The 27,850-nt window shown below is 39.6% G+C and overlaps 1 protein-coding gene across 4 annotated transcripts in view; it reads left to right on the forward strand.

Moving 5' to 3' along the window:
• DLGAP2 (DLG associated protein 2) overlaps positions 1-27,850 on the forward strand; it is a 694,939-nt gene that overhangs the window by 491,099 nt on the left and 175,990 nt on the right. For 3 of the 4 annotated variants that reach the window (XM_043542330.1, XM_007058741.4, XM_043542329.1), the window contains one exon: positions 9,286-9,318. The exons of the other annotated variant lie outside the window; for it this stretch is intronic. In XM_043542330.1, the coding sequence (XP_043398265.1) occupies positions 9,286-9,318 (33 nt within the window). The remainder of the gene's footprint in view (positions 1-9,285; positions 9,319-27,850) is intronic. 4 annotated transcript variants of the gene reach the window in all.

Here is a 27,850-nt window from a genome sequence, read left to right on the forward strand (position 1 = left end):
TAGTGATCAACATTACCCAAAAGAGCCACAATAGTGTGAATTCATGGTTTCATTTACAATTCATATAGATAGATTCTTACAGCAAAATGACTGAAATATTATTTTATCAACTACAATTGGTTAAGAGCATAACAAAAGCATCCTGATTGGTTAATAACTTAGATTTGTTAATAGTTAAATATAACAGTGTTTTAATATCATGTGCTACAAAGAGCCACAGAAGACACATTAAAGATCCACTTGCAATTTGTAAGCCTCAGTCTGAGTATCACTGTGTTAATTCCTTTGACATTTACCTTAACTAGTGTGGAATCAGGAGTCAAACTGAGAGGAGGGAGACCCTTGCAGTTTGTAGCCTCAAGGGGATCCAGGTGGGAAATCCAAAACACAGAGACTGAAAGCAGTTAAAAGCCGAGCCTCTGGTAGGAAAGAAAGAGATATAAGGTCTGCAGAGTAATAGTAGTTTGGCCCACTTAAGCCACGAGGGAAATGCTAGGCTTTTGAGTTTTAACCTTTTGCTATCCTATAGGTATTTTCCTATGGACAAATAAATATTACTTTGTTTTGAAGAAGCTGTCTTGTGTCATGGCTCCCGGGTGGAGGTCTATGGCAGGGGTCAAACCCAGTTGGACCTGCTGAGGAAACTTGGTTGATAAACAGAGGTGCTGTACCCTGTTGATTCTATCTCAAAGTGGATGAATTGTGGGATTCCATGGTATGAGAAGGGTAGATATAGGATTGTCACATGAGGGACTGAGAGAGAAATCAAAGGTACAGCTTTCCCTGGAACCATGAGAGTGGTCAAAAAGCAGCCTTTCATTTGAGTCTCCTTAAAAGAAAGAAAAGGCTATGGTGAAAATCGGTTTATTTTTAATAATATTGCAAGTGAGGACTCAGGAGTTTAATAGCTAGACAAGAGATTTTCAGAACACAAGAACTGTCCATGTTCTGCTTTAAGATTTCACCTTGCTTTCTCAGAGCCCTTTAGTGCTTGCTTCCATCCACTGCAGAATGACCAGCTTCGGATCTTGTATACCTCTGTGTCTTAGTTTATCCATCAGTAAATCGATATAATTCAAACAAAAACTTAGTTTCATTGCAGTTTAGGTTACTTAAGTGTTAAATCTCCAACACAATCCCTTAAAAGGGATCACTCAGGATCGAGCATGCCCACATACTCGGGGTCCAACTGATTGCTGCATTTGGGGTAGGGAAGAAATTTTCTCCCAGGTCAGATTGACAGAGACGCTGAGGATTTTTCTGCAGCATATGGTCCAGTTCACTTGTGAAACTAGTGAAAATGGTGGATTCTCTGTAACTTGAAGTCTTTAAATAATGATTTGAGGACTTCAGTAACTCAGCCACAGGTTATGGGTCTATCATGGACGTAGGTGAGCAAGGTTCTGTAGCCTGCAATGTGCAGGAGGTCAGACTAGATGATCATGATGATCCCTTCTGACCTTAAAGTCTATGAGTCTAAGAGCTAAACCTCACAGTAATGGTCCTTCATAAAAATCTGCCTTGCATTGGCAACATTTAAATAATACAATACACACACCATATTTCTCTGACACTCTTAACACAAAACCTTATTACCAATTTTAGACTTTTCTTGTTTACTTTTAATGCATCAGGTGTGCATTTATGTATTATGTACATGGGGACCTTGCTGAGTTACAGTGTTTTGTCAGAGTGTGAATTAGAGGAATGTGGTGTAATGTTCTTTGAATTGCTGTGATGAAAGGCAGTAAGACAAATACAAAGCATTAGTATTTCAAACTTGAGGCACTTGTATGTGGCTGAATGTTCTGTAGGATATTAAAGAATAGGGTTGTTTTTTTTTACTCTATTGAGTTTAGATAAAGCAGTCTCAAGACTGTGGTTACGCTCAGAAACATTAAGCAAGCAGCTTGCTTGGGATCAACAGAAGGAAAAAGATGGACCAATGAACACTACCTAAATATACAGAAAATGTAATTTTTCAGTCAGCAGAGTTTAAAAAAAAAGGGGGAGGGGGGAAGGAAAACAGAAGGAATGTGGGAGGACAATATAAAGTGCGATCCAGTTAAGATGGCTGGTTTCAATAGATCCCGAGTTTTTCTCTTTTGAAAAAATGTTTCTGGGTATGCTCATCAGAGGCTGCCTTAATGGGACTCCATCGATTCAAAGTTGACCTGGAGCTTAGCTTTACATTTTTGAGGAAGTTAAATCTAAAACCTAAAACCATTTTTAAAAAAGTCCATGCGAGAGTTATTTATTTTACAAATACACATTCCACTGCAGTTTCTGTAGTACCAAGAATGACGAAGTGAAACTAATTAAACTAAAGATAATTGATTTAATTGGTTTTCATTGTCCAAGCTGAAATAAATGCAAGAGTCAACAGTATTTTTTACAGTTCTTTCTGTGTTAATAAGGTGTTTCTAGTAAGATAGGTACAGAAATTTTATAATATTATGTAAGTTGACAATGTCCCGGGAATAATGTAGCTTTGGAGGTAGCGTACATTTTACAACATTACCAATTCTTGGGATTTTATCACAAATCTTACAATATTTGGTGGTTTTTTTTATAGCCCCAGCTCCTGAAAATCCCAACTTTAGTTTAAAAAAAAGTGTGTTTCTAGCCCTCGTTGCAGTGAAAGGCTTGAAAGTTCAAGCCTAAAGACTCAAAAATCAGAATACAAATAAAAAGAACCCAACCTTCATTATATTTTGTCATCTCGTGATTTTTTAAACCAGTGTCATGATTCTGAGGGCCTGACTCATGAATTTTGAATGCTTTGGTTTGGCTATACTAAGTTCATTTTTGTCCTGACACTTTAACTTGTGCTTTTTAGAGATGTCCGACTATCAGGTTTATTAACAGTAAGATACTTAATTTTCCATACAACCATTTATCCCAAACAGTTCTTGCATTGTTCATGTGGTTATACTCAGAATAGATAAAAATGAATTTAGTGTCTTTGGGAAACGAGTGACAGCACTGGATCGAAACCTGACAGAACCAATTCATGATTGCCCCTGTGGATTTGATTTGAATGGCCCATTTTGATGTGTAGTTTAATCACTACTATGCTGTACCTAGATAAAACCAAGAAATAAATAGGTTTATATAGTGCATTGTTGGACAGTTTTCATAACTATCTAACCAAACTATTATTTTTCTTCTTGAATTATTGCTGAGATGGTAGAAAAACAGAGTTCAAACAACCAGTGCAAATGATTTATGGGGTTCTTAAGCTGACTACTGTAACATTATGAATGTCTGTGTAATCTGCAAACTCATTTTTCTCCATTTTTATCAGATGGATCATTATAGAAAACATAAATTCACATTCAAAATCATAATTGCACTGTTAACAGAAATAATGACAAACAAGTGTGATAATGTAACAATGACCATGAGAAAGAGTCTGAAAACTGAGTCTTATTAATTGAGATAGGGGCAAGAGGATAAAATAACAATAATTACTGAAGATCTAGGTCTAGAAATGAGAATTGTTTGGGAATTGTCTTTACAGCAACAACAGTCTTTTAATTAATAATGTATATTGTTTCTGCAGCGGAAGCAAATTTCCATTATAGTGCCATCATACAGAGGCACAGATGCCGTTCTGTCTTACCTACTAGTTTTATTTAAGGATGGTCCCCAAACCTAAAAGGTATATCCACTAGTGGCCATCTTCTTCTAGGGAGTGCAGACTTGTCACTTGGGATGTTTTTCACAAGAGTCTCAGCTAGATCCCAGGGTGGGAAGAAGGCGCTGAGCTCCCAACATCCCAAATCTAAGAAGGATGAGGGGACCGAAAGAAAATCAGGAGAGGCTTGGGGAGATGGAACACAAGAGAGAAAAGAAAACAAAGTAAGGGAAGAGATAGAGAATGGAAGAGATGGAGAAAATGCATCCTGCCAAAAACAGCCCACTTTGTCTGCCAGATAGGACATGCAAGAGAAGAACTTGAGATTCATGTCTCACTTCTCCAAAATCAGGGGAAAAAATAATGGGACTAAAACACAAAAGCTCTCATCAACTTTTAATAGATAACTTTAGAACTCAGATACTTTCCAACTGCTGCTCCACCACTGCTTCTGCTCCCTCCCCCATCCCCACACTGGCTGACATAGATTTTTATTTCCCATGTCCTGGCTGGAAGAGCTGCAACTGCAGCTTCTGACCTGTGCAAGTCATCCCAGTTCTCCAGCCACTGCAGCTCTGCTGTCCATCCCCACTCCACTTCTCCTGCTTCTGTGAGGCCCTGACCAGTCTTTCACATCTCTTCATATCCCTCCTTCATGTCCCAAACTTTTGTAGGGCAGTTCTTCTGGATCCAGTCCTCGGCCCTTGACTCCACGCCTTTTTCTTTCTAAAGGACCACTATAAAATGCACTGTTCCCAGGTCCTCTGAGCTATTTTACAGTACACACCTAGAATGACTCTTGGTCCCTTATTTCTACTGCTGCTTTCTTGTTCTCCTGCCCAGAGTAAATTAGGATCCAGCCTTCTTGTAATATTTTTTGCCTACCACAAAGAATTAGAGGAGAAAATGTAATTCCTGGCAGGGAAGTTATTGAACATTTAGAACCAAGGAACATATATTTGCAAAGAAGCATAGTTTAGAGTTTCTTTGGCTTCTCTTCACTCTGCTATGAATGAATCAGTGCACAGATATTAAATTTGGCATTTCAGTATCTCACTAATATTCCAGGGAAGGATTCCTAACATTACAATTACTTACATGTGTTCTACACCTGAAATACATTTCCCAGTGTGGCATCACAATGACTGTGCTTCCAGAGTAGGTGTCAGTGTTCTTTCAATACAATGCAGCAGCAGTACAACCCTGGGATGTTAATCCAGGAAGAAGATATATTGTACATCACTATTTTAGTGCAAATCCTGCTTTAGAGGAACCACCCAGGTGAAAGACGAAGCTCTGCATATGGCAGTGTACAATATGTGCTATTATTCAAATGTGAGGAATTGTGCCCTGGAGACAGGAAATAGAGAAGACTTCATCTTTGTGATGCTGGAAATCCTAATCAAATCAATGCTAAGAAATAAACAATGATCTTATCTATATAAAAAGCCTGTACTCTCTCTAATGCCTGTTCTGCACTGAGCTAATGAAATGATTGCAGCGTACTAAAGAACAGTATATCCCCATTCCCTTTCTAAAATCATCTACATTTTCTACAGTGTAAATAGAAGTCAGTACTAACTTCAAATCAGTCTTTTTTTCCCTTCTATTTAAATGAATGAATTACTGTCTCAATCAGGTATGCATTTTGTGAATATAATTTATTGCTAATTGCTACTGTGGACATAGTAGTTATGCAGTTTGGAAATGTGTTTCATCTGCATGTACATCACTTTAATCAATGTTCCTATTTTTTGTTTGGGAAATCTTGTGTGAATCAAACTGAAAACCACCACATCAGAGCAATAGATATGATAAATGGAATGCAAGAAACTTGTATTCCACCTGATCCCGTATACTTAGTTGAAAATCAGTCCAGGGAATGCAAAGTCTTTTTGATAATAAGGACTATTGCTTTTCTTCTTGTTATCCCAAGAACAGACTCAGGGATCCCCGAGTATCCCTCCTGTATCTTACTTCCAGGTTCCCAAGATGTTGATCTGTTAATCTGTTCCTGCAAGGAGAAAGGAGGTGGCCTGCCCTAGTAGAATTGCTGGGCTTAACCAAGGATCTCCCTATGTCCTTCAGGAAACTCCCCAGAACAGACTAGATTTGCTCACTCCTGGGAGAACATGGATACAGCCCTCTGGTCAAAAGATTGACACCCAGGCAATACTTTTCCAAAAGTATTTTCTTTATTTAGTGTAAGCAGCCTTTCCTAATGCAATTCATCTAAACATCAGTTAAAACATAAATCCCTTAGCACAGGTATACAAGCTGAAGTACCCAATATTGTAATGTTATACAGTTGGAATGGCTTAAGTGATTATGTTCTGCACCTGGTGATCAGTCATACATAGGACACTGCCAGCAATTTTAATAAACTCTAAACTTTATACATGGTAACATAAACATACACACTACAGACACTCATCTTTAGTATCCCAACCATACATATTCATTAACCCTACTTCTGTTTTATATCCTACACTATACCTAGCATGCTTACTCTCCATAGGTTATTCTTCCTCTGTTTTGTCAGGATCCTTCTGCTCTGCACTAGAAGCACTGCTGCTGCTTCTTCTGATGTTCTTTTGGTTCTCCTTCTTTATCTCCTGCTCCTTACTTGACTGACTTTTGCCTGCTCGCTCTGTCTTTTATAAAATTTTTGGCCTGTTCTGATTGGCTTGTCTCCCAATCCTAGCATTAGCATACCTATCCTCTAATCACCTTCAGATCCTCTCTGATTGGGCCATACTTACATTTAGCAGTTGTGATTGGTCTATAACTGTCAATTAAAGCTGTTACACAATCAGTTGTAGTATTAGGGGATATTTGCTATTATGGGATGGTGACCCTAACCTAGTTTTGGACTGACCTCTCCTTGCAGCGTTGGAGTGACCTTTACTTGACCTCTGTCCATATCCGCCTACCAACGCACTAGCCATAGACCAAAACTGCCATCTCTCTGTCCTTGGCTGTGTGCCAACATTGTATGCACACTTAAATTACCAACCGTTTGAACTATAAACCATCTTCTTATTTCTTTAATATATGCTTAATGGTAACATATGGACCTTAATGTTATGATTTATCACTGCCACCCTGTTTCTTACCAATTTAGTTAATTTTAGTTCAATTCTTCCCATTTTCAGTTCTGTGCATAACAAACAAAATAGAGCAGCTCAAAACCCTTCCTATCATCCTGGCCTTTAATTGGTGTAACAGAGTTATAGAATCCCTATGGCAGAGACTGGAAACCCCAGTTGTTCCAGGCACCCAGCAAAGATTTCATTCCATTATTAACTGTAATAATTGCATGTATTTAAGTTTAGCAAGGAAGAGCAGCAGACTGTATTTGTCTGCATTTGGGAAACCTTTACACTGCTCGCCTTCTTTAGTATCCGTTCATATCACTTATTGTGGGAAAGTAATGATGGAAGCGGGGCTTGTGGATCATGATTTGTGAGTTCAATGTATCCTAAAATTCAGTGGTTTCAACTAGCAAAGGAGGACTTACTTTATTCAAAACTTCATACAGTAGAGTTGTAAGAGGGTGACGAACTACCTTATTTTCAACTCATGTAGGTCTAGTTGCAAGGAAATAAACACATGCTATCCATGTAGTACAACAAACTAGTGCTGATTTATTTTGAGACAGATGCATTATGTGCATTGCCTGCAGAGTATCCAGTTTTGCAGTCATTCTACCCAGAGTCCCAGTGGATGTACACATGTATTTCATAGGTAACAGTCTATGTCCATGTTTTTATTTTTATTTTATTTTATATAAACAAGCAATTACTCAAGCCCCAGATCCACCAAAGGATTTAGGCGCCTAACTTGGGGGAAGGTGAGTGTTAGCACTTGTGTATAATCTGTAACACATGGATGGTCAAGGGGTCATGAACAGGTACTGAAAGTAGTCATGACCATGATCCCTTTCTTATGGGAGAGGGAGATCTAAAAATGTTTTTTTCTGTTGTAACTCAGATGGTAAAAGTTGAGAACCACTGACCTAACATGCATGTAGAATATGTGTAGTGTGCAGTGTCTTTGTATGATTTTTGGAAAGCCGTATTTTCTAGGGCAGGAATCATGTTTTCTTTGTTCTTTTATAGCATTGAGCATGTTATTGGTACTCAGTAAATTTCTCTCATTTGGACATTTATATATTATCACAGTCAGGAATGTTTTCCTTCTACCTTCTAATGGGAGAAGCTGTGTGTCAGCCTATCCAGCAGAATATATATTTTCTCACCACAACTGTTTTAAAAAAAAATAAAAACTGTACTATAGGAGGCTCAACATTTGAGCTGCATCGACAAATATTCAAATCACATCTGCTTTTTTGTATGTTTGTTACAAACAGGAAGGAAAATCCTTTTTCAAGGCTGTGTTTATTTAAAACTCCTACTGCACATTTCTAATAAATTTACTCAGATCCTTGAGCAACCAATCTCCAGGTAAAAATAAAGACTAAATTAATTTCAGAATAACACCAAGTGAACTCACATAGGGGAGTAAGCACATAGGGGAGTAAACTAGCCACTGAGCTTTTCTCCTCCAATTCCTCCTCCAACACCTTTTCTCTTCTTCTCTTTTAATGGGAAGCACAGAACTCCCCTGCTCTGCTGTCCTGGAGAACACACAGCTGCTTACTTTTATCTCACAATCTGAGTGGAGGGAGGAGGGAACTCTTGATGGTGGCATATCTTTTATAATACCATTGTGAGGGTGATAGTCGTGAATTGGGATGGGGTGCTATTGACCTATGAGGGTTTGCTGTATGATCAAAAGGTCTGCACACCCCATTCCATATTACATTAGGTAGGAAGACTTTTTTGGCCAATCAAATATATTTTACTTTTGTCTTCCTAATACAAAAGGAGCCCTTGCTAATCTTGTTAAATAGTCATGATTCTGTGACCCTGTTTTACAAAGCAGAGCTTGGGTTCAATTCCATCTACAGACCTAAATATGAACGCAAGTGTGTGAGTTATAGAGCATCTTTCATAAGTTACCGAATGTGTCTCTGTTAAAAATAAAGAATTGTAAATGGCAGGGTACTACTCCAGACAGCTACAATTCTCGATTCTTGTCCTACCAGTAGGAAAAAGCCTGAAGGATTTGCTGTGTTGGTATCATTGTCTGCTTTCCCTCAAAGTGAATTCTCCTGGGATACGGGAGTAATTTACACTTCCCTACTCCTGCAGTAGTATATCAGACTCATCATCTTTTGAACGTAGATCTTTAAAGAATCATTTTTTTTATATTTGTAAGAAAAAGAAAAATATTACTATGGGCTAAAAATTCATATGTACAACCTCAGAACGCATGTTCACATTCAAGGAATAAACCTCTGAAAACCGTGGTTTGTAAAGGAATTACTTGCGAAACCCAACCTAACTATAGTGAAGCATGATTAAAGTTGTTATAACAAAGCAAGTGAACTTGTTAAATTGTACAAGAGTTTCATATTTACATACTGCTTTTTTCTATGTCATACGGACCCAAATTTATACACACTACCTAATGAGGTTTTTATCTTTGCTGCCTGTGACAAATTTTATATTAATGATACGTGATCGTGGTGCCAATTAAATTAGTGTTAAAGATTTTTTTTTTTACTGTTTTAATTTCAGGTTTGGATTCTCTAACAGGGCATGCATTTCCAGGTAAAGTTTCAGTTAGATATTGTGTAACCTTGTGCGTTTTATATTTATTTTGTTTATATGCTTTTTTCTTTGTTTGTTTTTTTGTCAAATTGTGTGGTTTCCCCCACATGCCATTTCATGTGAAGGCTATGCCTTAAGATTTTTAGTCCAGGTACATGAAAAGGAGATACCAATATCAATCTTAAAAAAATATAACTGAAAATCTGTTTGCAATGGGAATAACACCGTCTTTAAAAAGTAAAAACAAACCAGAGGAAAAAGATTGTGGAACTAAAAATTTCAGATCCAAATTAGAATAATTGAAATGAGTTCAAAGTGGAGATCAGTTTAATAATCTGGTAACATTAACAAGCCTATGCCTGGATAATGATTTAGGAAGTGTAAGATTCTGTTTCCACCCTGCTGAAGTTTTGAACAGTCACGGGATGGTGTCCTGTAGAGAGACAAACAAGGGTGGGGTACACCATTATAGTAATTCTCACAACTTTCCTGCACACAATTATATCTAATATGACATGACCAACATGATTTAAAATAAAAATAGTCCCTGTGATGGCTGGATTAGCATTATTATATCCTCAGAGCCATAATTTACTTAACCAATGTAAACGTTTTGGGTTGGGAATTTTCCAGTCAGGAGCTAGATTTGATGCTCATTGATCAAGTGAATTTCTACATTGTGCCTGGAATGTCGTTTTTACGTAATCAATCAAAATTATGATGCATTAGTCCATTTAAATAAGCGGTCTCCGTAATGCTGCAAGCTTTCTCTGTTTTACAAATGTCCAGATGTCCACCTCTACTCAAAATCTCCCTTCATGGTAGAGCAATGAGTCCAATAAAATGAAACAGGTGGTGAAATCCAAGTCATAACATGTTAGGTATCCAAGGAGCTGTTGACCCAAAGGTAGAGATTGTATGTCTCCGTTTTATTAGAACAGTCTTGGTCTTTCATATGATATCTAAGTGCCCGAATGTCTTTTGGGACACATCAAGTTTATCTTTGTTTTCATGCAATCAATAAAGGTGTTGTTTTAAATAACTACAGAAGGGGGGAGGTTTTGTGCTTGGCTTTTCAGATGCTTATGTGGGGGCAAGATTTCACCATCCTTACTCATTAAGTACTTTATGAGTAGTCCCACTGGTATAAATGAGAATACTCATGGAGTAATGTACCCCCAGTCAATCTAAGGGTTCTGTAAATCTGTTTCTTAAGACAGGAATAAAATCACTGTTGAGTCAGAAGTTGGCAGAAGTAGCATCAGTACACATTCATTAAAAACAACAAAAAACAGCCTTTTTAGTTTGAAAATATGGCCACTTTAACAGAAGGAGATTACTCAAGCAGACTAACAGTAGGGCTTCAGTATTATTTTGTGTGAAGCAAAGTAGTGGGAAGGAGACTCCATGTTTGTTCTGCTAAGAAAACATCCAGTGTAAAGGCCAAATGCATCCCAAGTGTAAGCACATGCAACTCTATCAAGTGGCCCTTTGCATAACAGGGATACATATATCCTGTGCATAGTCGACCATCAAAGAGATGCAGATTGATAATATCTGTGTCCATGAGGAGTAAAAGCCTGGAAATGGGGATTTGATTTATATAGGTTCAAAATGGAGATCTATTTAGCCCAGAGAAACAATTTCCTCAGTTTCAGTGCTGCTTGATATTGCTCAGTTGGCTGCTGTTTCTTCATCATAGCTTAGTTTAGCCAAGGCACCAGCTTTTGGTTTGTTAGCATTTGTTATGGAAGGAGATGTCGTTCCCTGGCAAATGCAGCCAATAACCTGTCCCCTGCACACACACAATTTTTCTGGCAGAGCTGGGACACTTTCTTTCCTCACAGAGAGATTTATCCCCAGTGTGGGATGCTTTACAGTGCCCCCGAGGCGAAGACTGTATGCTTATCTTTGGTCATTAGTTATTAATTGGCTCCTACTGTGGTAGTTCAGCTAGTCACATGTGTAACTATGTTGGCTTTGCTGACTTAGGCCCTTGTCCTGTTTATATTCATATGGATCCCCACTGACTTCACACAGATACTATGGGGGTGTAAGGGTCTAAAGCTGTGGATCTTTAAGTGGATTCACACCCCTAGCATAAAATCACTATGTTGTATGGACATGTTAGTTATGTGATTTAAGGCTCTTCATCGAAGGAAACTCTAACCACCCAAAATGTATGGGTCTTTGTATTTTTGTTGCTCTCCCCTACACTCTCTAGTTTGTCCACATCTTTCTTAAAGTGAGGTGCCCAAACCAGGATGCAATATTCCAGCTGAGGTCTTACCCGTGCTGAGCAGAATGGAACAGTTACTTCCTGCGTCTTACTGTCAGTACATGCAATAATTATGTTAGCCTTTTTCACGACAGCATCACATAATTGGCTCATGTTCAATTTGTGATCTACTCTGGCAGGGCTGGGCTGGGGGAGGGGCACCTCTCCCTGGAAGCTCCGGTGGGGCTGGGCTGGGCCGGGCCAGGGGAGGGGCGCCCCCCCGCCTGCATGGCTTTTGATAGCCTGCTGTGCAGCCACCTTACAGGGAACTTAGGTTGCATCCCTGACCATCTTGGCTAATAGCCATTGATGGATCTATCCTCCATGAACTTATTGACTGTGCATTATGTGAAGAAGTACTTCCTTTTGTTTTAAACCTGCTGCCTATTAATTTCATTGGGTGACCCCTGGTTCTTGTGTTATGTGAAGGAGTAACACTTTTATTCACTTTCTCCACACCTTTCATGATTTTATATCCCCCCTTAGTCATCTCTTTTCCAAGCCTGAAAAGTCCTAGTCGTATTAATCTCCCCTCATATGGGCTCTGTTCCATACTCTTAATCATAGTTGTTGCTCTTTTCTGTACCTTTTCCAATTTTAATTTATCTTTTTTGAGATGAGGTGAGCTGCCGGGGAGAGAAGCCCCTTCCCCGGCCTGGCCCAGCCCAGGCCCCCAGCGTTGCCAGGGAGAGGAGCCCCTCCCCGGCCCAGCGCGGCCCAGCCCTGCCAGAACTGCCGCAGCCCAGGAGAGGTGCCTCTTCCCTGGCCTAGCCCAACCCAGCCCCACCGGAGCTGCTGTGGCCAGGGAGAGGCGCCTCTCACTTGACCCCCAGCTGCTACGGCAAGAGAGGGCTGAGGGACTCCTCTGTCTCCCTACTGCAGCCCTGGGGCAGCCTGTACCCCAAACCCCTCATCACCATCCCCACCCCAGAGCCCACACCCCCAGCGAGAGCACTCACTCTCCTGCACCCCAAGCCTCTGCCCCAGCCCTGAGCCACCTCCCACACGCCGGACCCCTCAGCTCCACCCTCACCACACATCACCTCCATATTGGTGTACGTAACAAAATTCATTCCGCACATGGGAGGGAACACTGGATGCAACCCCATACTCTGGGTGTCCCTAGCCTCTGACTGCCAGAAGTTAGGAATGGATGACAGGGGATGGATCACTTGAAGATTACCTGTTCTGTTCATTCCCTCTGGGGCACCTGGCATTGGCCACTGTCAGTAGACAGGATCCTGGGCTCGATGGACCTTTGGTCTGACCCAATATGGCCGTTCTTATGGGTTGTTTTTTTCTACAGTACTGCCACCTAACATGTTGTTCCCCATTTTGCATGTATTCTTTTGATTTTTTTTCTTTCTTACTTTACACTTGTCTTTATTTAATTTCATCTTGTTGATTTTAGTTCTCCAGTTCTCCAGTTTATCAAGGTCATTTTGAATTCTAATCCTGTCCACCAAAGTGCTTTCATCCCTCCCAGGTTGGTGTCCTCTTCAAACTTTATAAGCATACACTGATTATCCAAGCCACTAATGAATATACTGAACAGTACGGGAGCCAGGACAGATGCTTGTAGAATCCCATTAAATATGGCCTCCCAGGTTGAAAGGAAACCATTGGTAACTCTCTCTGAGTACTATTTTTCAACCGTCAATGCACCCATTTTGCAGTAATTTCATATAGACCACACTCCCCTAGTTTACTTATAAGACTGTCATGTGGGATAGTATCAACAGCCTTATTAAAATCAAGATATATCACTATACCAGCTGCTTCCCTGCCCCCATCCTCTAGGCCAGTAACCCTAGAAGGAAGTGAGGTTGGTTTGGCATGATTTGTTCTTGACAAATCCATTAGGGGCTCTCTCCATTACCTCAATACATACATTAGCTCCCCAACAGCTCCTGGGCTATAACTCGCGCCATCATTCCACTGCTTCTCCTGACAATGAGAGGGTAGCCCCTTTTGCTTGCTTCCCTCCCTCCCTTTCTCCAGGTGACAGCCCTCTGTTTCCACTTTTATCTACCCCACTTACCTTGCCAGGGCATAGCACCCTTCCTCTTCCTTTCCTCCCAAGTACAGGCTCCGACCTTCTGCCCTCTTGAAATCACGGCTGGCTAGCTCCTCCTTTCTTCTGCCTCAGCTTTCCTTTGATTGGTCCCTGTTGCTGCTGCTGGGGGGGGGGGGGGCATGGAGCTCTGCATCTAAGTCACAAACTTTTGGAGTATCCTGATTCTGCCCAGAGGGGCTACAAAGGCAGCCTGCAAGCATGTGCAGCTCTTAGCTCTGCACCCTTTCAATGAACGAAGTAGCTCACTTGAGGGGCAAGACCTCAACAAGCCCGGCCTGCCCCTTGCTCCCCGGGGTGCACTCTGGTGCTGCTGTATTGATGGGACTGGATGCTACTAGTCCCTCTTTCCCTGACTGCGCTCTACGGTGCTGCATTAAAGAGACAGATCGTATCAGCCTCTTCTTTCCTCCCTCATATACTCCTTGTGCTTTCTCCATTGTGATGCTGGAGAGAAGGGAAAAAAGAAGGGCAACTGCCACTAATGCTTTTAGTCTTTAAAGGAAGGAATTAAGTGGGTCTGATGCCAGTACTCCCTTACTGGCAGCTTTCACTATATAGATTCACTTTCCCCAGAAGTCCAATGTGACTGTCCCAGTCAGAAGCAAAGCAGACAAAAAACTAGAAGGGTTTTTGGACTCGACATACATAGATTAAGAGTAAAGAGGTTATTTTACCTCTCTTTTTTTTGGCAGTGGTGCAACCACTGCTGGAATGGTGTGTCCAGTTCTGGTGACCACAATTCTAGAAGGACATTAATAAATTGGAGAGAGTTCAGAGAAGAGCCACAAGAACAATTAACAGGTTTCAGAGTAGCAGCCGTGTTAGTCTATATTCGCAAAAAGAAAAGGAGTACTTGTGGCACCTTAGAGACTAACAGATTTATTTGAGCATAAGCTTTCGTGAGCTACAGCTCACTTCAAAAGGTTAGAAAACATGCCTTACAGTGGTAGATGCTGGAAGCTCAATCTATTTAGCTTAACAAAGAGAAGGTTAAGGAGTGACTTGATCACAGTCTCTAAGTACCTACATGGGGAACAAATATTTGATAACGGGCCCTTCAATCTGGCAGACAAAGGTATAATATGAAGCTAGATAAATTTAGACGGGATATAAGGCATATATATTTTACAGAAAGGAAATAACCCCCAGAGCAATTTGCCAAAGGTTTTGATGGATTCTCCATGACTGGTGATTTTTAAATCAAGGTTAGATCTGTTTCTAAAAGATGTGCTCTAGTTGAAACAGGAATTGATTCGGGGAAGTTTTTGCCTGTGTTATTCACAAGGTTGGACTAGATAATCACAATGGACCCTTCTGGCGTTTGAATCTGTTAATGAATTATGATTATCTAGTCTGTCCTCCTGCATACCACAGGACATTGGATCTCCCTCAGTAATTTCTGCCTCAAGCCTATATGTTAGACTCTTGTAAATTGGGACAGATATAGGACTGTTTGTATTATTTACATAGTGCCTTAGGTTAAAGGTGGTTATTAATAACAATCTGTTTTATGTTGTGCAGGTCTTAAAATATGGAGAAGAAACACTTAAGATAGAAAAACACATTTGAAAACAAGAAGTCAACTATTTTAACTCTGCTGTACATATGGTCTGAATTTTCTTCATGACTATTGTAGAAATTTTGAAATGATTCAACAATATAGTTATTTCCTGCAGTACCAGTATTACAAATTTCAGAGTAACAGCCGTGTTAGTCTGTATTCGTAAAAAGAAAAGGAGTACTTGTGGCACCTTAGAGACTATGCATCCGATGAAGTGAGCTGTAGCTCACGAAAGCTCATGCTCAAATAAACTGGTTAGTCTCTAAGGTGCCACAAGTACTCCTTTTCTTTTTAGTATTACAAATGTTAATCTGTTCAGTGCTTAAACATAATAATAGCAATATAAAGTTCATATAAAATATGTTCTACAAGCCTTTGGCATTCTTTTCACATGAATCATTAGGCAAACTTAGTAATATAATTTTAAAATTGATGTGATTTTAGGAATCTATAATATATAGAAATCTTTTCCACTCTAAGATTCAAATCCTGTATTGTAACTTGTGTCTTGAGTACAGCATGCCTAAGTAGAATTAGAGATAGGTAGAATAGTGTCTATTAGAAGTTTCTGATAGATTTTTACCAGGTGGAAAATGTCACTTGTTTTAAGTAGAGAAAGTGATGTATCACAAGCATATCTCACTTCCAGGTACACCCTGTTCTTTTTGTGTTTGTCATCCACAGGACTTGCCAAATACATATCAATATACATCGTCGTGGATGAAAAAAAGGGTCTATTCATAATGCCAGATTCTCAGCTGATATAAATTGACATAGTTGCATAGAAGTTACTAGAGACTTCAGGATGTCCAGATGCTTGATTTTTCTCCCTTCGGCTGATATATAGGTTGTATAATTGTTCTGTAGTAGTTTAGCTTTTTGTTGTATCTTCTTCAAATTCCATTCCAACACCAGCTCTGGAATGTTTCCTCCTTTCTTTACTAACTTCCCAAATTGATAAAAGCTTCCTGATAGGCCCTTTTCAATAAGATCCAAAGGCTGAGCTTTTGCACATCTTTTGCGTAGCTCACAGTTTATGAAGCCCAAACCTCTTTCAGGATTAAGATTGTGGGTGAATACTTGTTCCAACAGTTCTTCATTCATTTTGGGTAATGAAGCCAAACTTTAAAATGCCTCATTTTTTATTCTGATAGCTTTTCACCAATGCTGGCAAAAGAATCTTCAGGGTTTGTGGTACTTGAGGTTTCAGCATTGTACTCTGAACTCAAAAATCTATCCTTAGATACAGATTTGCATGGTAACTCAGTGACTTTCAAGAGGCAAACAGGATATGTCTTTCTCGAATCTTCATACAGCTGTTGTATATTGTCTTATAGGAAGAATTAGGGGAGGGATGGCTAAAAAATGCCAATAAGAATACATTCTAACTCCTTGAATGCACCTGACAATGAAAGATAGTTGGTTTGTGACTACTTTTATACCTGAAGAAATGGCACTTTGTCCTTTTAGAGAGTGTGTGTTATTCCACGGGTTACAGCTAGTAAGTAATCTGTTGAACTGTTCATATTTCAGACTAACCATCCTGTTAAGTTTAGATGTTATGTGAACATTGTATTCTTCTCCATTGCTTGTGGTTGAAATCATAGTTTACCAGCCAGTGCCTGCTCAATCATGCTGTTGGCAACTGTGGCATTCAGTAATAAGTTAGAGTAAATCTTACATTGTCTAACTACATTCTCTAAATTTTCCGTGTGATTTTTCAGAATTCTTTGGAACATTAGGGAGAGGTGGACATTGTAAAACAGATGATCAGGGGCTGTGTTTAATCCAAGATTCTCAGCATCAAAAATCTGTGACATCTAAAGTCATTACCATTTGGATGACAAATCAATCTGTTCAAAGACATTGTGGGAGATATTATATTATAAAGATGCTACTTTCTAACTATCCTCTTGAAGACTGATTCAATTCCAATCTCACACTTAAACTGAAGTTTAGTTGGGATTAATCCTGATTTACACCACAATAAATCAGAGCAGAGGACCCAAGCTGAGGAACGAACAATGCAATCTTGATAGATAACACAAAAAAAGTAAAGACATCAAATCACCGATGTATGGGGAATGGTGTGATGACAAAACAAAAAGAACTATTGTGACTCATTGGCTATTCCTGGTATTTCCCATGTTTTGCAGAATTCTGTGGGTAAGGTCAGAAATGAGTGAATATTCTCATAAATTGCCCTTGTCTTGGTGGGCGCCACTGGTCCATGGTTCAGCAGTAATTTTAAAGTTGCATTAATTCTGGATACTTTTTGCATGGCCTTTCGCGGCTCAACTTGGATGAAATTTTCACCTGAGCAGAATGCCAGTAAAAGGCCTATACACCAAATAAATTTCACGTAAGCCCTCAACATCTGAAGTGGAATTTAAGTGGTTCATATGCTTTTTGCTGACCGTAACTCTCAGTCTGCCAAGCAGAGCTGTGTGGGAACCGGAATTTCTCTTCCACGGAAAATTTTGCAGTTCCAAAAAAAAAAAAAACATTCGGAATCAGAACAAAAAGACAGAGATACAGAATTTTTCTTGGGAGGAATATAAAAAAAATCAGTTTCAGAAGAACTAATATGAAATTTTTCCAAAAGTTCCAGTCCCACCTCCCAGGGGCTTTTCAGTTTTCTGGATCTGCAGCAGCCTGCTGGGAAAGCTGTCAAGGAGCCTGAGAGCTAGAGCTCCCAGGACTTTCTGAGTTCTCAGCAGCCTGCCTACTGAGCCACTTGGAAGCCTGGGAGCCTGAGCTCCCCAGGAGCTTGCTAGATGAGCTGCCAAGGTGCTGAGAGGCTGGAAGCCCTGAGATCCCCGGCTCTGTGGCAGTCCACCAGGTGAGCTGCTGAGGAGCCTGGAAGGCCAAGGAGCTTGATCTATCTGGTAGCCAGAAAGGCATTCTGCTGAGGAGGCAGGAAACAAGGCAGGCATCTGTTGGAAACATGACTGTTTTTTGTCAAAATGAAAACATTCCCAGTGGAATGTTTCAATTTCAATTAAAAATGGTTTGTTAGAAAATTGCCAATAGCTCTGTTGCCAAACATGGAACACAGTGTGTGTTAAAGACCCAAAATGAGGGACACAGAAAATTACTCATGCAGGAATCTGAAAATGATGTGGGGTTCTTTCCTTTGGTGAAAATAACTCTTTCTATAATCTCAGTTTCATGATACTTTATTCTGGATGTAAATAAATACTTTTCAACAAGAAAAACCAAGAGGACACTGGAATTAAGATAACTTTGGAACCAAAATGAGTAACATTCTTTGAAAAGAGGTACATGTGAGAGGTAAGGTGGTGACCCTCTGCAGAGGGGTATATTTCTCACCACATGATTAGTTGGCTTCCCTCTCCTTTGTCTATCGCCACTCTTTTCTTTTCTTTTCTTTTCTTTGATAACAGTTGAATATAGCTGAAGTGCGAGAGATTTTATCTTTTCCTTCCCAGTCATTTGTGAAACTTGCTGTCCTTCTAGATAAAGTCTGGTGAACTCCTGACTGTATATAATGTTAAGTTAATGACTTATTTTTTCAGTTGTGCTTTTAATTAATTTTGTTTGTCATTTTATTAATTAATTGTTGTTGTTGTAAAGTGCTCTGGGGGTGCTTGACATTAAGGCTGCAATATAAAAACAGCGTGATTATATGTCTCATTCTTTACTTTAAAACAGAATTGAAGGGAAAATGAAAATTTCATCTGGACCATAGTTATTGCAGGATGATGTATCTTTGATTTACAAAATAAATTAATTCATTACTTGATCTCTATTCAATTAAACATTTTCTTCCTTGAAAATCTGAAACATAATTATTTGAGGGCTGCAGAGGCAGCAGTAATTCTGATGTTGGGCTTGTCAAGTTATTCTGAACATTCTACTAAGGCAGTGATTTTTCTGCATTGTCAGTCATCCGTTCTTGCTCTACATTAGTCTGGGACGCAGCTCGAAATGACATTGTCAAAAGCCTGTTAAATTGCAATACATCTTAAATAGCTCCAATGCATCAGTATGTTGAAGGAAACAGGTCAGAATGAAGAATCTATTCCATTCTTTCAAAAGAATGATATTCAGATGTTGTAAGCTAATTCTATATTCTATGGGAACTCATGTGAAGGAAGGTGTAAAATTGGAATTATAGCCAAGGGCAAATCCTAAAGGAAATTAATTTGGACTAAGGGTTGCAGAAGTGGTCAATTAGGTTTGCTTGTGTCATTAATCGGCCAACATGATATTTTAAAATATAGGTTCTGGCAGTTCTCTGAATTATTGTGTATAAAATTATTGTAGCTGTTAGACGCATGCAGAAAATGTAAAAGTACTGTTCTGATATTGCATTAAATCCTACATTTGCTTGAAAAGAAACTAACTACTTTGCATAACATACTGTCTGGAATAGAAAGAATGGTTGTTAAGGTCTGTGGTCTAAAAGTCAGAAGTTACAGTTCTAAGTAGATTCTTGTGTGATCTTCGGCAAGTCACTTAGTTTCCTTATCTTAAAAATATGGATAAAAAATCTCCAAGGCTAAATTCATTAACATGTATCATATGCTTTGATACCTTCATCTAGGAGGTGCTCTAAAATACAGAGGTGGTATTATTAAATATTTGGTAACATTTCTAACTAACCTCGCTAACATACCATATAGCTGTAGCTCACGAAAGCTTATGCTCAAATAAATTTGTTAGTCTCTAAGGTGCCACAAGTCCTCCTTTTCTTTTTGAGGATACAGACTAACACGGCTGCTACTCTGAAACATACCATATAGATGTTGCTCCGTAGTTCAGAGTTCATGACTTCAATGGAGCAATTCCAATTTACACCAGCTGTAGATTATTCCCAGAACACTTTACAAAATGACAGCTTCATTTAGTATCATACATTTTTCTATACCACAGTATGCTTTTTGTCAGGGTTACAAGAACATTCATAATCTTTATGACCCCAGACAGCTCAATATTAAGTAAGGTTCCTCTATGAATTTTGGCTCTTTATATATCCAGCACAGTGGAATATGGGAGAGCAACCTATATTTTAAAATAGTTTTAAGCTATTAGTTAATCATTATTATTATACATAAAGGACAGCGTCCTCAAAATAATGTGACACCAGTACGCTTTTTGGTTTTTTTCTAAGTACATTTTTAACATTTACATTTTTTACTGTGACAAAGCCATGACTTCTACTTAGTTCTTGACGTGATAAGCAACCAGCCTAGCCCACATGTTACCAAGGCTGTGAAGGGGAGGAATTGGCAGCTAACCAACTTAATGAAAACTGAATGGGTACTAAGACAAGTTTAATGTATTGCATAGAATAAAATTCTGATACCTTTTCCTGTTGCAAAGATTTTAACAAGAATAAGTAGTGGTATGACATGAATCTACTCTCCAGACAGTTACTATAATAAGAATGTTAAAAGTAGAAATATAAACCATAGTATTTACTGTTTTAAGATTAGACTGATGGATGGTATGATTTTAGTGTAATTCTTGAAAGCTTGCGTTTGCCATTTTTCTTTTTTAGTTAGTCCAGTAAATGCTGACTGACTGATCTTACTCCAGTGTAAATCAGAGGAGAATCAGGTTTACTGCAGACAATATATTTTAAAAATTGGGTTTTTTCCCCCTCTTACCTAACGTGGTCATGAGTTCTGTGTCCAGAAATTTTGGAAAATTCTGTAATTTTGTAGTTGTCTTTGATGTCCTAGAGTTGAGATTTGTTTATTAAAAATCAGTGATTTTTCTGGGTTTCTAATATTGGAGTTTGTGCGCTGCTGGTACACTATGGAGACAGCCAGTTCCTGGCTTGGTGGCTAGTACTTTGTCACTGTGCAGATGCAGGAAATTTGCTGCTTATTCTATCCTCTAGGAGCAGATAACCTGCCCTGTGACTCAAGAGCAGACTACTGTGTTGAAATCTGTATGGGAGGAAGTACTTCATCATGAGGGTAAAACTCATGCCTGTGCTGTGGGTCAGTAGAAAGCAAATGCACTCTTTAAGTTCCACTTGAGCGTTATGGCTTTGTGCTGACCCTTAGTATAGGGGTTAATTTGCTATGTATCATATGTGAGCAAGTACAGTAGCCTGTGTGTGGAGTAAAAATGCATAGAGCAAATTACTGTGGTAATAATAATTACTATTTATTTCTAGTGGTAATTTTCCTTCTCTACCTGGTAGGCCTAATTCTGGTTTTACATCAGTTTAATTCTCTTTACTTAATTAGACTTGTTCCTGATTGATACTGGAGTAAATGAGATCAGAGGCAGGCCATGTATGTTCAGAAGAAGGGTCGATAGGAGGAGTTAAGACAAAATTAAAAAAAAGGATTACTACTTTGTGTGGGTGCACAAAACAGAGAGATGCTGTACTGCAGATGGAAAAATACTAGTTGCCAGGATTTAATTTTTAAATGCATCTTTTAGTTTAGTTTCATCAGCATTAGAAGCTGTACTTCAGATGTTCATCCTTGAACTGTAATATTGTCTCTTTGTTTTGTTTCACGTTTCCCGTACTTACCCACAGTGCTGGGTATTTATATTCTAGCACCACATTTGCTTGTCCAAGTAACTGTGTCAGTTTTGCCTTTGAGGCACTGTCCAACACAAAAATATGAGAAAATAAATTGAAAGTCAAAAAAATTATCTTTATCCCCAAAACATGCATAATTAATTGACAGCTGTTAAGTTAACAGTGTTGCACTTTCACCTTCCAAATATTGTGGGTTGGGGGTGTCAGGATGGGTGTCAGGCTCAGTGGAGGTCTTAAGATCACTTTCAAATGTACCATTAATGATAAGGGGACAGATTGTGGTACTCTTACTCATAATGAGACTCAGTGGTTGAATAGTTCTGCAGAAAGAATCCTTTTGCCTTCATTGGAACCACTTTTGGCAAAAGACGCTACTCAGGATAAGATAAACTTCTCACTGTGAGCCAGGGCATTTCAATCTGGCTCTGAGCATATGTAAAGATTATGGTGCTCCAAACTTCTGACTTAGGCCACAACTACCCGGGTATGGAAATCAAGTATCACTTTGGTGAGAATATGCTTTGGCATCATGCTACATCAGCTGTTTAAAATTTTCACAGCCACTTTTTGCTGATTATGAAGTATTGAAAAAAACCAGGGTTTTTTTAATGCAACATTGAAAGTGCTTCAGGCCTGATAACAAGATCCATTTTGGAACTTGGGACTGTGTATATCTGACTTGAGTGCATTTAGGGTGGAGTAAGCACAAGAGACTTAAGCAGTTCAGCGTACTTGTTGTGCTGGCCTTCCTGCAACAAGACAGGGTGAATGTTACCCATATTGTCTGACTGGTGGGGGGGAAGATGGAGCCCACGGGAGTAGCTCCAGCTTGTTCCTCAAGTTCCAGAGGGAGTCAGATTAATTCAGAGTTTGACAAACTTTAAGTGCCTGGTGAAAGGCTCTCATTTGGACCTTCCCACCATAACCAACTAATGGAAGATGGGAAACCATGTAGATGAGTATCATAACTAGTGCCTTCTCTATCAATTAATAGAGAAAAGCAGAAGATTAGGAACCTTGCCTGGCATATTTAACTTAAAACACTACAGTGATGGGCACCCTAGAAAACCCTATGAAAGTCAGGTGGGTAGAGAGGGGAACAATTTGTCAAGCTCCCTCTGAAATGAGGGCTATACCGCCATCAGACGTTTTCTGGTGTTTTATCTGTCACAGTATGAGCTTCTTAGAAGAATCACTTTTGTATTTGTGATGACAATGAAGGTCTTAGAATGGAAAGCACCTGTGTTAGCTCAAGGATGTTGCCTGTTGCTATGGGAACTGTAGAATGTTTTATATAAGAACTTTATCTAGAATTTATATGGCATCTTATGCTAACATAATAATATTAATACTTCCTGCAGTTTTAGATTTTTATTTTTATTGGCAATATGGAGCAATAATTCTACTGGAGAAAATAATATACTATCCCCTGGAAACATCCCTCATAAAGATAGACTTAGCAATTTTCAATACAATGGGGAGATAGCATCCTGACTTAAGTTAGACATTACTGATGTTTTAAAATACATAAAGGTATAGAAGAATGTGATTTTTGAAGTCTGAGCTTTGAACAAGGCTACCACACACTATGTATTCAGGACATTGCAATCATGCGCTAGACTTCATCTCACCCTTCTCTTCTGCACAGTCTCTTTACCACTAAATTATTATTTGTGGAGGTAACAACAAATAACAGCAAAATATGAGCTTTCATCCTAAGTATTTCTTTTAAAAAACTGCATTGTACCCCCTATACTCAAGATTCACCTGTCATCCACTTTTATGTAGAAAGGCAATGTTGTTTATCGATATTAGTCCATGATAAAATATTAGAAACCCTGAGGAATTTTAGTCAGAGCCCAATTTCAAATACTTTCTATTAAACAAATTATTACATTGAACTAAACTATAAAAAAGTCCAAATTGCGTGAAATCTAACACTATATGAAATTTCACACCAATGCATCCATAATAATTTTTTGTCTCTGCAAACATTCAGTACAAATTGGTACCATGCATGCTATACCATAGTAGGAAGCAGCTGTTATGATAACTGTTCATTTCTTATTTAGTACCAAGTACTATAGTTTTCTCAAAGACAAACTATTTATTTTCATGTTTGAAACTGTTTTGTGTTGTCTTTTTTTTAAAATTGGAATACACACATTTTATATGCTTGAGTTGGAAATGCCTGTTTTCCCCCTGGACACTGTTTTATGAAGTTGTGCACCCAGTAAGAAACTGAGGTTTATCTACCTGTACGCAAGAGACTGGAAGTAAATTGATTTGAGGCTGCCTTGGGTGGAAAAACTGAATTTATATTAAGTGCTGATCCATGTAAAAAAAAATAAAAGAGGAAAGCAATTAATAATTAATGCAGCTCTATATTCATAAATAAAATTAATGTAAAAATGTTCCAAACAGTATTTCTCCCTCAAGCAGGATAATACTTTTCATTCATCTAATAGCATGGAATAGTCACTTTGAACAGTATAGGCAACTTTTTTTAAGTGAGGGAACTTTCTCCTACTTTAAATTATTTTAAGTATGGAATGGCCTCATGTTTTCATTACAATAAACAAAACATCCTATTTCAAAGCATTATTAAAATAAGCAGCTTTTGGAAAACTAAAGATCCAACACTACATATGGATTGTGATAGGTGAGATTTCAGATTTCTTTTTAAATAATGCCCAGATGTCATAGTAATCCTTTACTTTTCATATACCTGTAGTTAGGATGACCAGGGGTCCCGATTTTATAGGGACAGTCCTGATATTCTGGGCTTTGTCTTAAATAGGTGCATATTACTCCATACCCCTTGTCCTGAATTTCCATATTTGCTATCTGGTCACCCTACCCGTAGTTGAAAAAAGCAAAGTGATTTTGTCTTGGTTTATTATAAAATAACATTTGTCACAGATCCACAGGATCTGTGCTACACCTCCAGCTTTTGAACAGTCTCTAGAAGGAACCCCTCGTGTGAGCCAGACCCAAGGGATAACACTCTTCCTTCAGGGTAGGCCACTCAAACTCTCAGCCTCCCAGTTTCAGCCTCTGGGACTTTAGCACTCTTATTTCAGCACTCTGCCCAGTGAGGAGATAGACTCTTGGTAGGCACTTGTACACTCTTCAGGGACTAATGCCCCGCAACAATTGTTTGCAGGTACCCCAAACCGTGCTTTCAAAACAGAGTGGGATTTATTAGTCAGCTGGAACACAGCATAGGAAGTCCTTAGGTTAGCATAGTTCATTCTGGCCAAGCCACAATTCACCGGCCAAGCCACATTTCACCAGCCAAGCTGCAATGAACTCTGTTTTCAGGCTCTGTCTCTCTCTGATTTTCCTTCCTTCCTTCAGTCACTTCCCAGGTGACAGCCCATGCTTCCTCCAGAGCTCAAAGACCACACTTATTTCCCAACTGTATATCTCTCAGTCCTTTGTTCTTGAGTTCTCTGCTCATAGTCCTTGCTGAGAGTGTCAATCCATGAGTCATTGGAGCTTGCATTGTATCTCTGGACCCCTTGTTGGACTGGGTCAGTTTCAGCCAGTTTCTTAACAGCTCTATTTATTCCCTCCAGACAGGGAAGTGACATACACGCACTTATGTCTCCTAGTCTACCCTGAGAGCAAACTTAATCCCTCCCCCGCCAACCACTAGGTAGCAGTGCAAAGTATAGGGGGAAACTGAGGCACACATAAGCATCATAAAAATATTACAGAAAATTCCCACTTTGTTGCAATGTGTGATTATCATTTCTTCCAAATAGTATTCTCATATCCTATTTCACCTTAGCCATCAATAACAAAGGTATCATTTAGCCCTTTGGCCTTTTATCTGCATTTTGTCTCTTCATTTTCTTCTACTCTAACATTAACTTCCACTTTTACAGTTATTCAGCTGCATACAGATCTTCCAACACTTTTATGACTCTTATCTGCCTGTTTTGATCAAGTGAACTTGTTGGTTCATCTGAGCTTCCTTCATCTCCAATCACTTTGAGAGAATGCTTTGCTGCGCCAAGAGAAGCATCCTCAGCCACAGCTCTGTACCTTCTATCTCCCTTCTTGACTCAGTTATTCAGTTTCCCTCTACTTTCCTTATGCCACTTTGACCCCTCAGCTCTTCTTTTCCTACATCTGTCTATGATTCTATCATTCCCTCTGTATGGCCTGCTCCCAGATCCATTTAAATCAATGGAAAGGCTCCCATCAACTTCAGTGGACCTTTGGTTCAGCCCCATATTATTGACAATGCCTCTACCTGGACTGAAATCCTCATCCATGCCTTAGTTTGCTTTCACCTTGGCCACTGCAACTGCCTTCTCTAAAGTCTTCTTATGATTGAGCTTTCCAGACTCCAGCCAGCGCAGAAGTCTGGGGGGTAGATCCTGATCTGGTGTAAATATCATAGCTCCATTGACATTAACAGAGCTATGCCCATTTACATCCGTGGAGGAGCTATGACACCAATCAGTGGAGTTTGGACAGTTAACATCATCTGAGAATCTGCCCCCTGCTGTTTGTTTTCTGACCTGCACAAAGAAGATTAACTGTGTCATCCCTGCTCTCCAAGCACTGGCTCATGGGGATACATTTCATGATCCTATTCAAAATTGACTGTTGTTTTCAAACTTCTCTGAACTTACCTCACCCTGTCTCATAGACCATGTTCCAGCACATTATCTTGCTACTTTTGTTAAGGGAGCCTTTCCTTCTGTTATCAGCAATAGCTTTCCAGCAGTTGTCTCTGAATCATAGAATCATAGAATATCAGGGTTGGAAGGGACCTCAGGAGGTCATCTAGTCCAACCCCCTGCTCAAAGCAGGACCAATCCCCAATCAAATCATCCCAGCCAAGGCTTTGTCAAGCCTGACCTTAAAAACTTCCAAGGAAGGAGATTCTACCACCTCCCTAGGTAACGCATTCCAGTGTTTCACCACCCTCCTAGTGAAAAAGTTTTTCCTAATATCCAACCTAAACCTCCCCAACTGCAACTTGAGACCATTACTCCTTGTCCTGTCCTCTTCTACCACTGAGAATAGTCTAGAACCATCCTCTCTGGAACCACCTCTCAGGTAGTTGAAAGCAGCTATCAAATCCCCCCTCATTCTTCTTTTCTGCAGACTAAACAGTCCCAGTTCCCTCAGCCTCTCCTCATAAGTCATGTGTTCCAGACCCCTAATCATTTTTGTTGCGCTTCGCTGGACTCTCTCCAATTTATCCACGTCCTTCTTGTAGTGTGGGGCCCAAAACTGGACACAGTACTCCAGATGAGGCCTCACCAATGTCGAATAGAGGGGAACGATCACATCCCTCGATCTGCTCGCTATGCCCCTACTTATACATCCCAAAATGCCATTGGCCTTCTTGGCAACAAGGGCACACTGCTGACTCATATCCAGCTTCTCATCCACTGTAACCCCTAGGTCCTTTTCCGCAGAACTGCTGCCTAGCCATTCGGCCCCTAGTCTGTAGCTGTGCATTGGGTTCTTCCATCCTAAGTGCAGGACCCTGCACTTATCCTTATTGAACCGCATCAGGTTTCTTTTGGCCCAATCCTCCAATTTGTCTAGGTCCCTCTGTATCCTATCCCTGCCCTCCAGCGTATCTAACACTCCTCCCAGTTTAGTATCATCCGCAAATTTGCTGAGAGTGCAATCCACACCATCCTCCAGATCATTTATGAAGATATGGAACAAAACCGGCCCCAGGACCGACCCCTGGGGCACTCCACTTGACACCGGCTGCCAACTAGACATGGAGCCATTGATCACTACCCGTTGAGCCCGACAATCTAGCCAACTTTCTACCCACCTTATAGTCCATTCATCCAGCCCATACTTCTTTAACTTGCTGACAAGAATACTGTGGGAGACCGTGTCAAAAGCTTTGCTAAAGTCAAGAAACAATACATCCACTTCTTTCCCTTCATCCACAGAACCAGTAATCTCATCATAGAAGGCTATTAGATTAGTCAGGCATGACCTACCCTTGGTGAATCCATGCTGACTGTTCCTGATCACTTTCATCTCTTGTAAGTGCTTCAGGATTGATTCCTTGAGGACCTGCTCCATGATTTT

Source organism: Chelonia mydas, chromosome 3 (genome assembly GCF_015237465.2).
Source record: "Chelonia mydas isolate rCheMyd1 chromosome 3, rCheMyd1.pri.v2, whole genome shotgun sequence".
Lineage (NCBI taxonomy): Eukaryota > Metazoa > Chordata > Testudines > Cheloniidae > Chelonia > Chelonia mydas.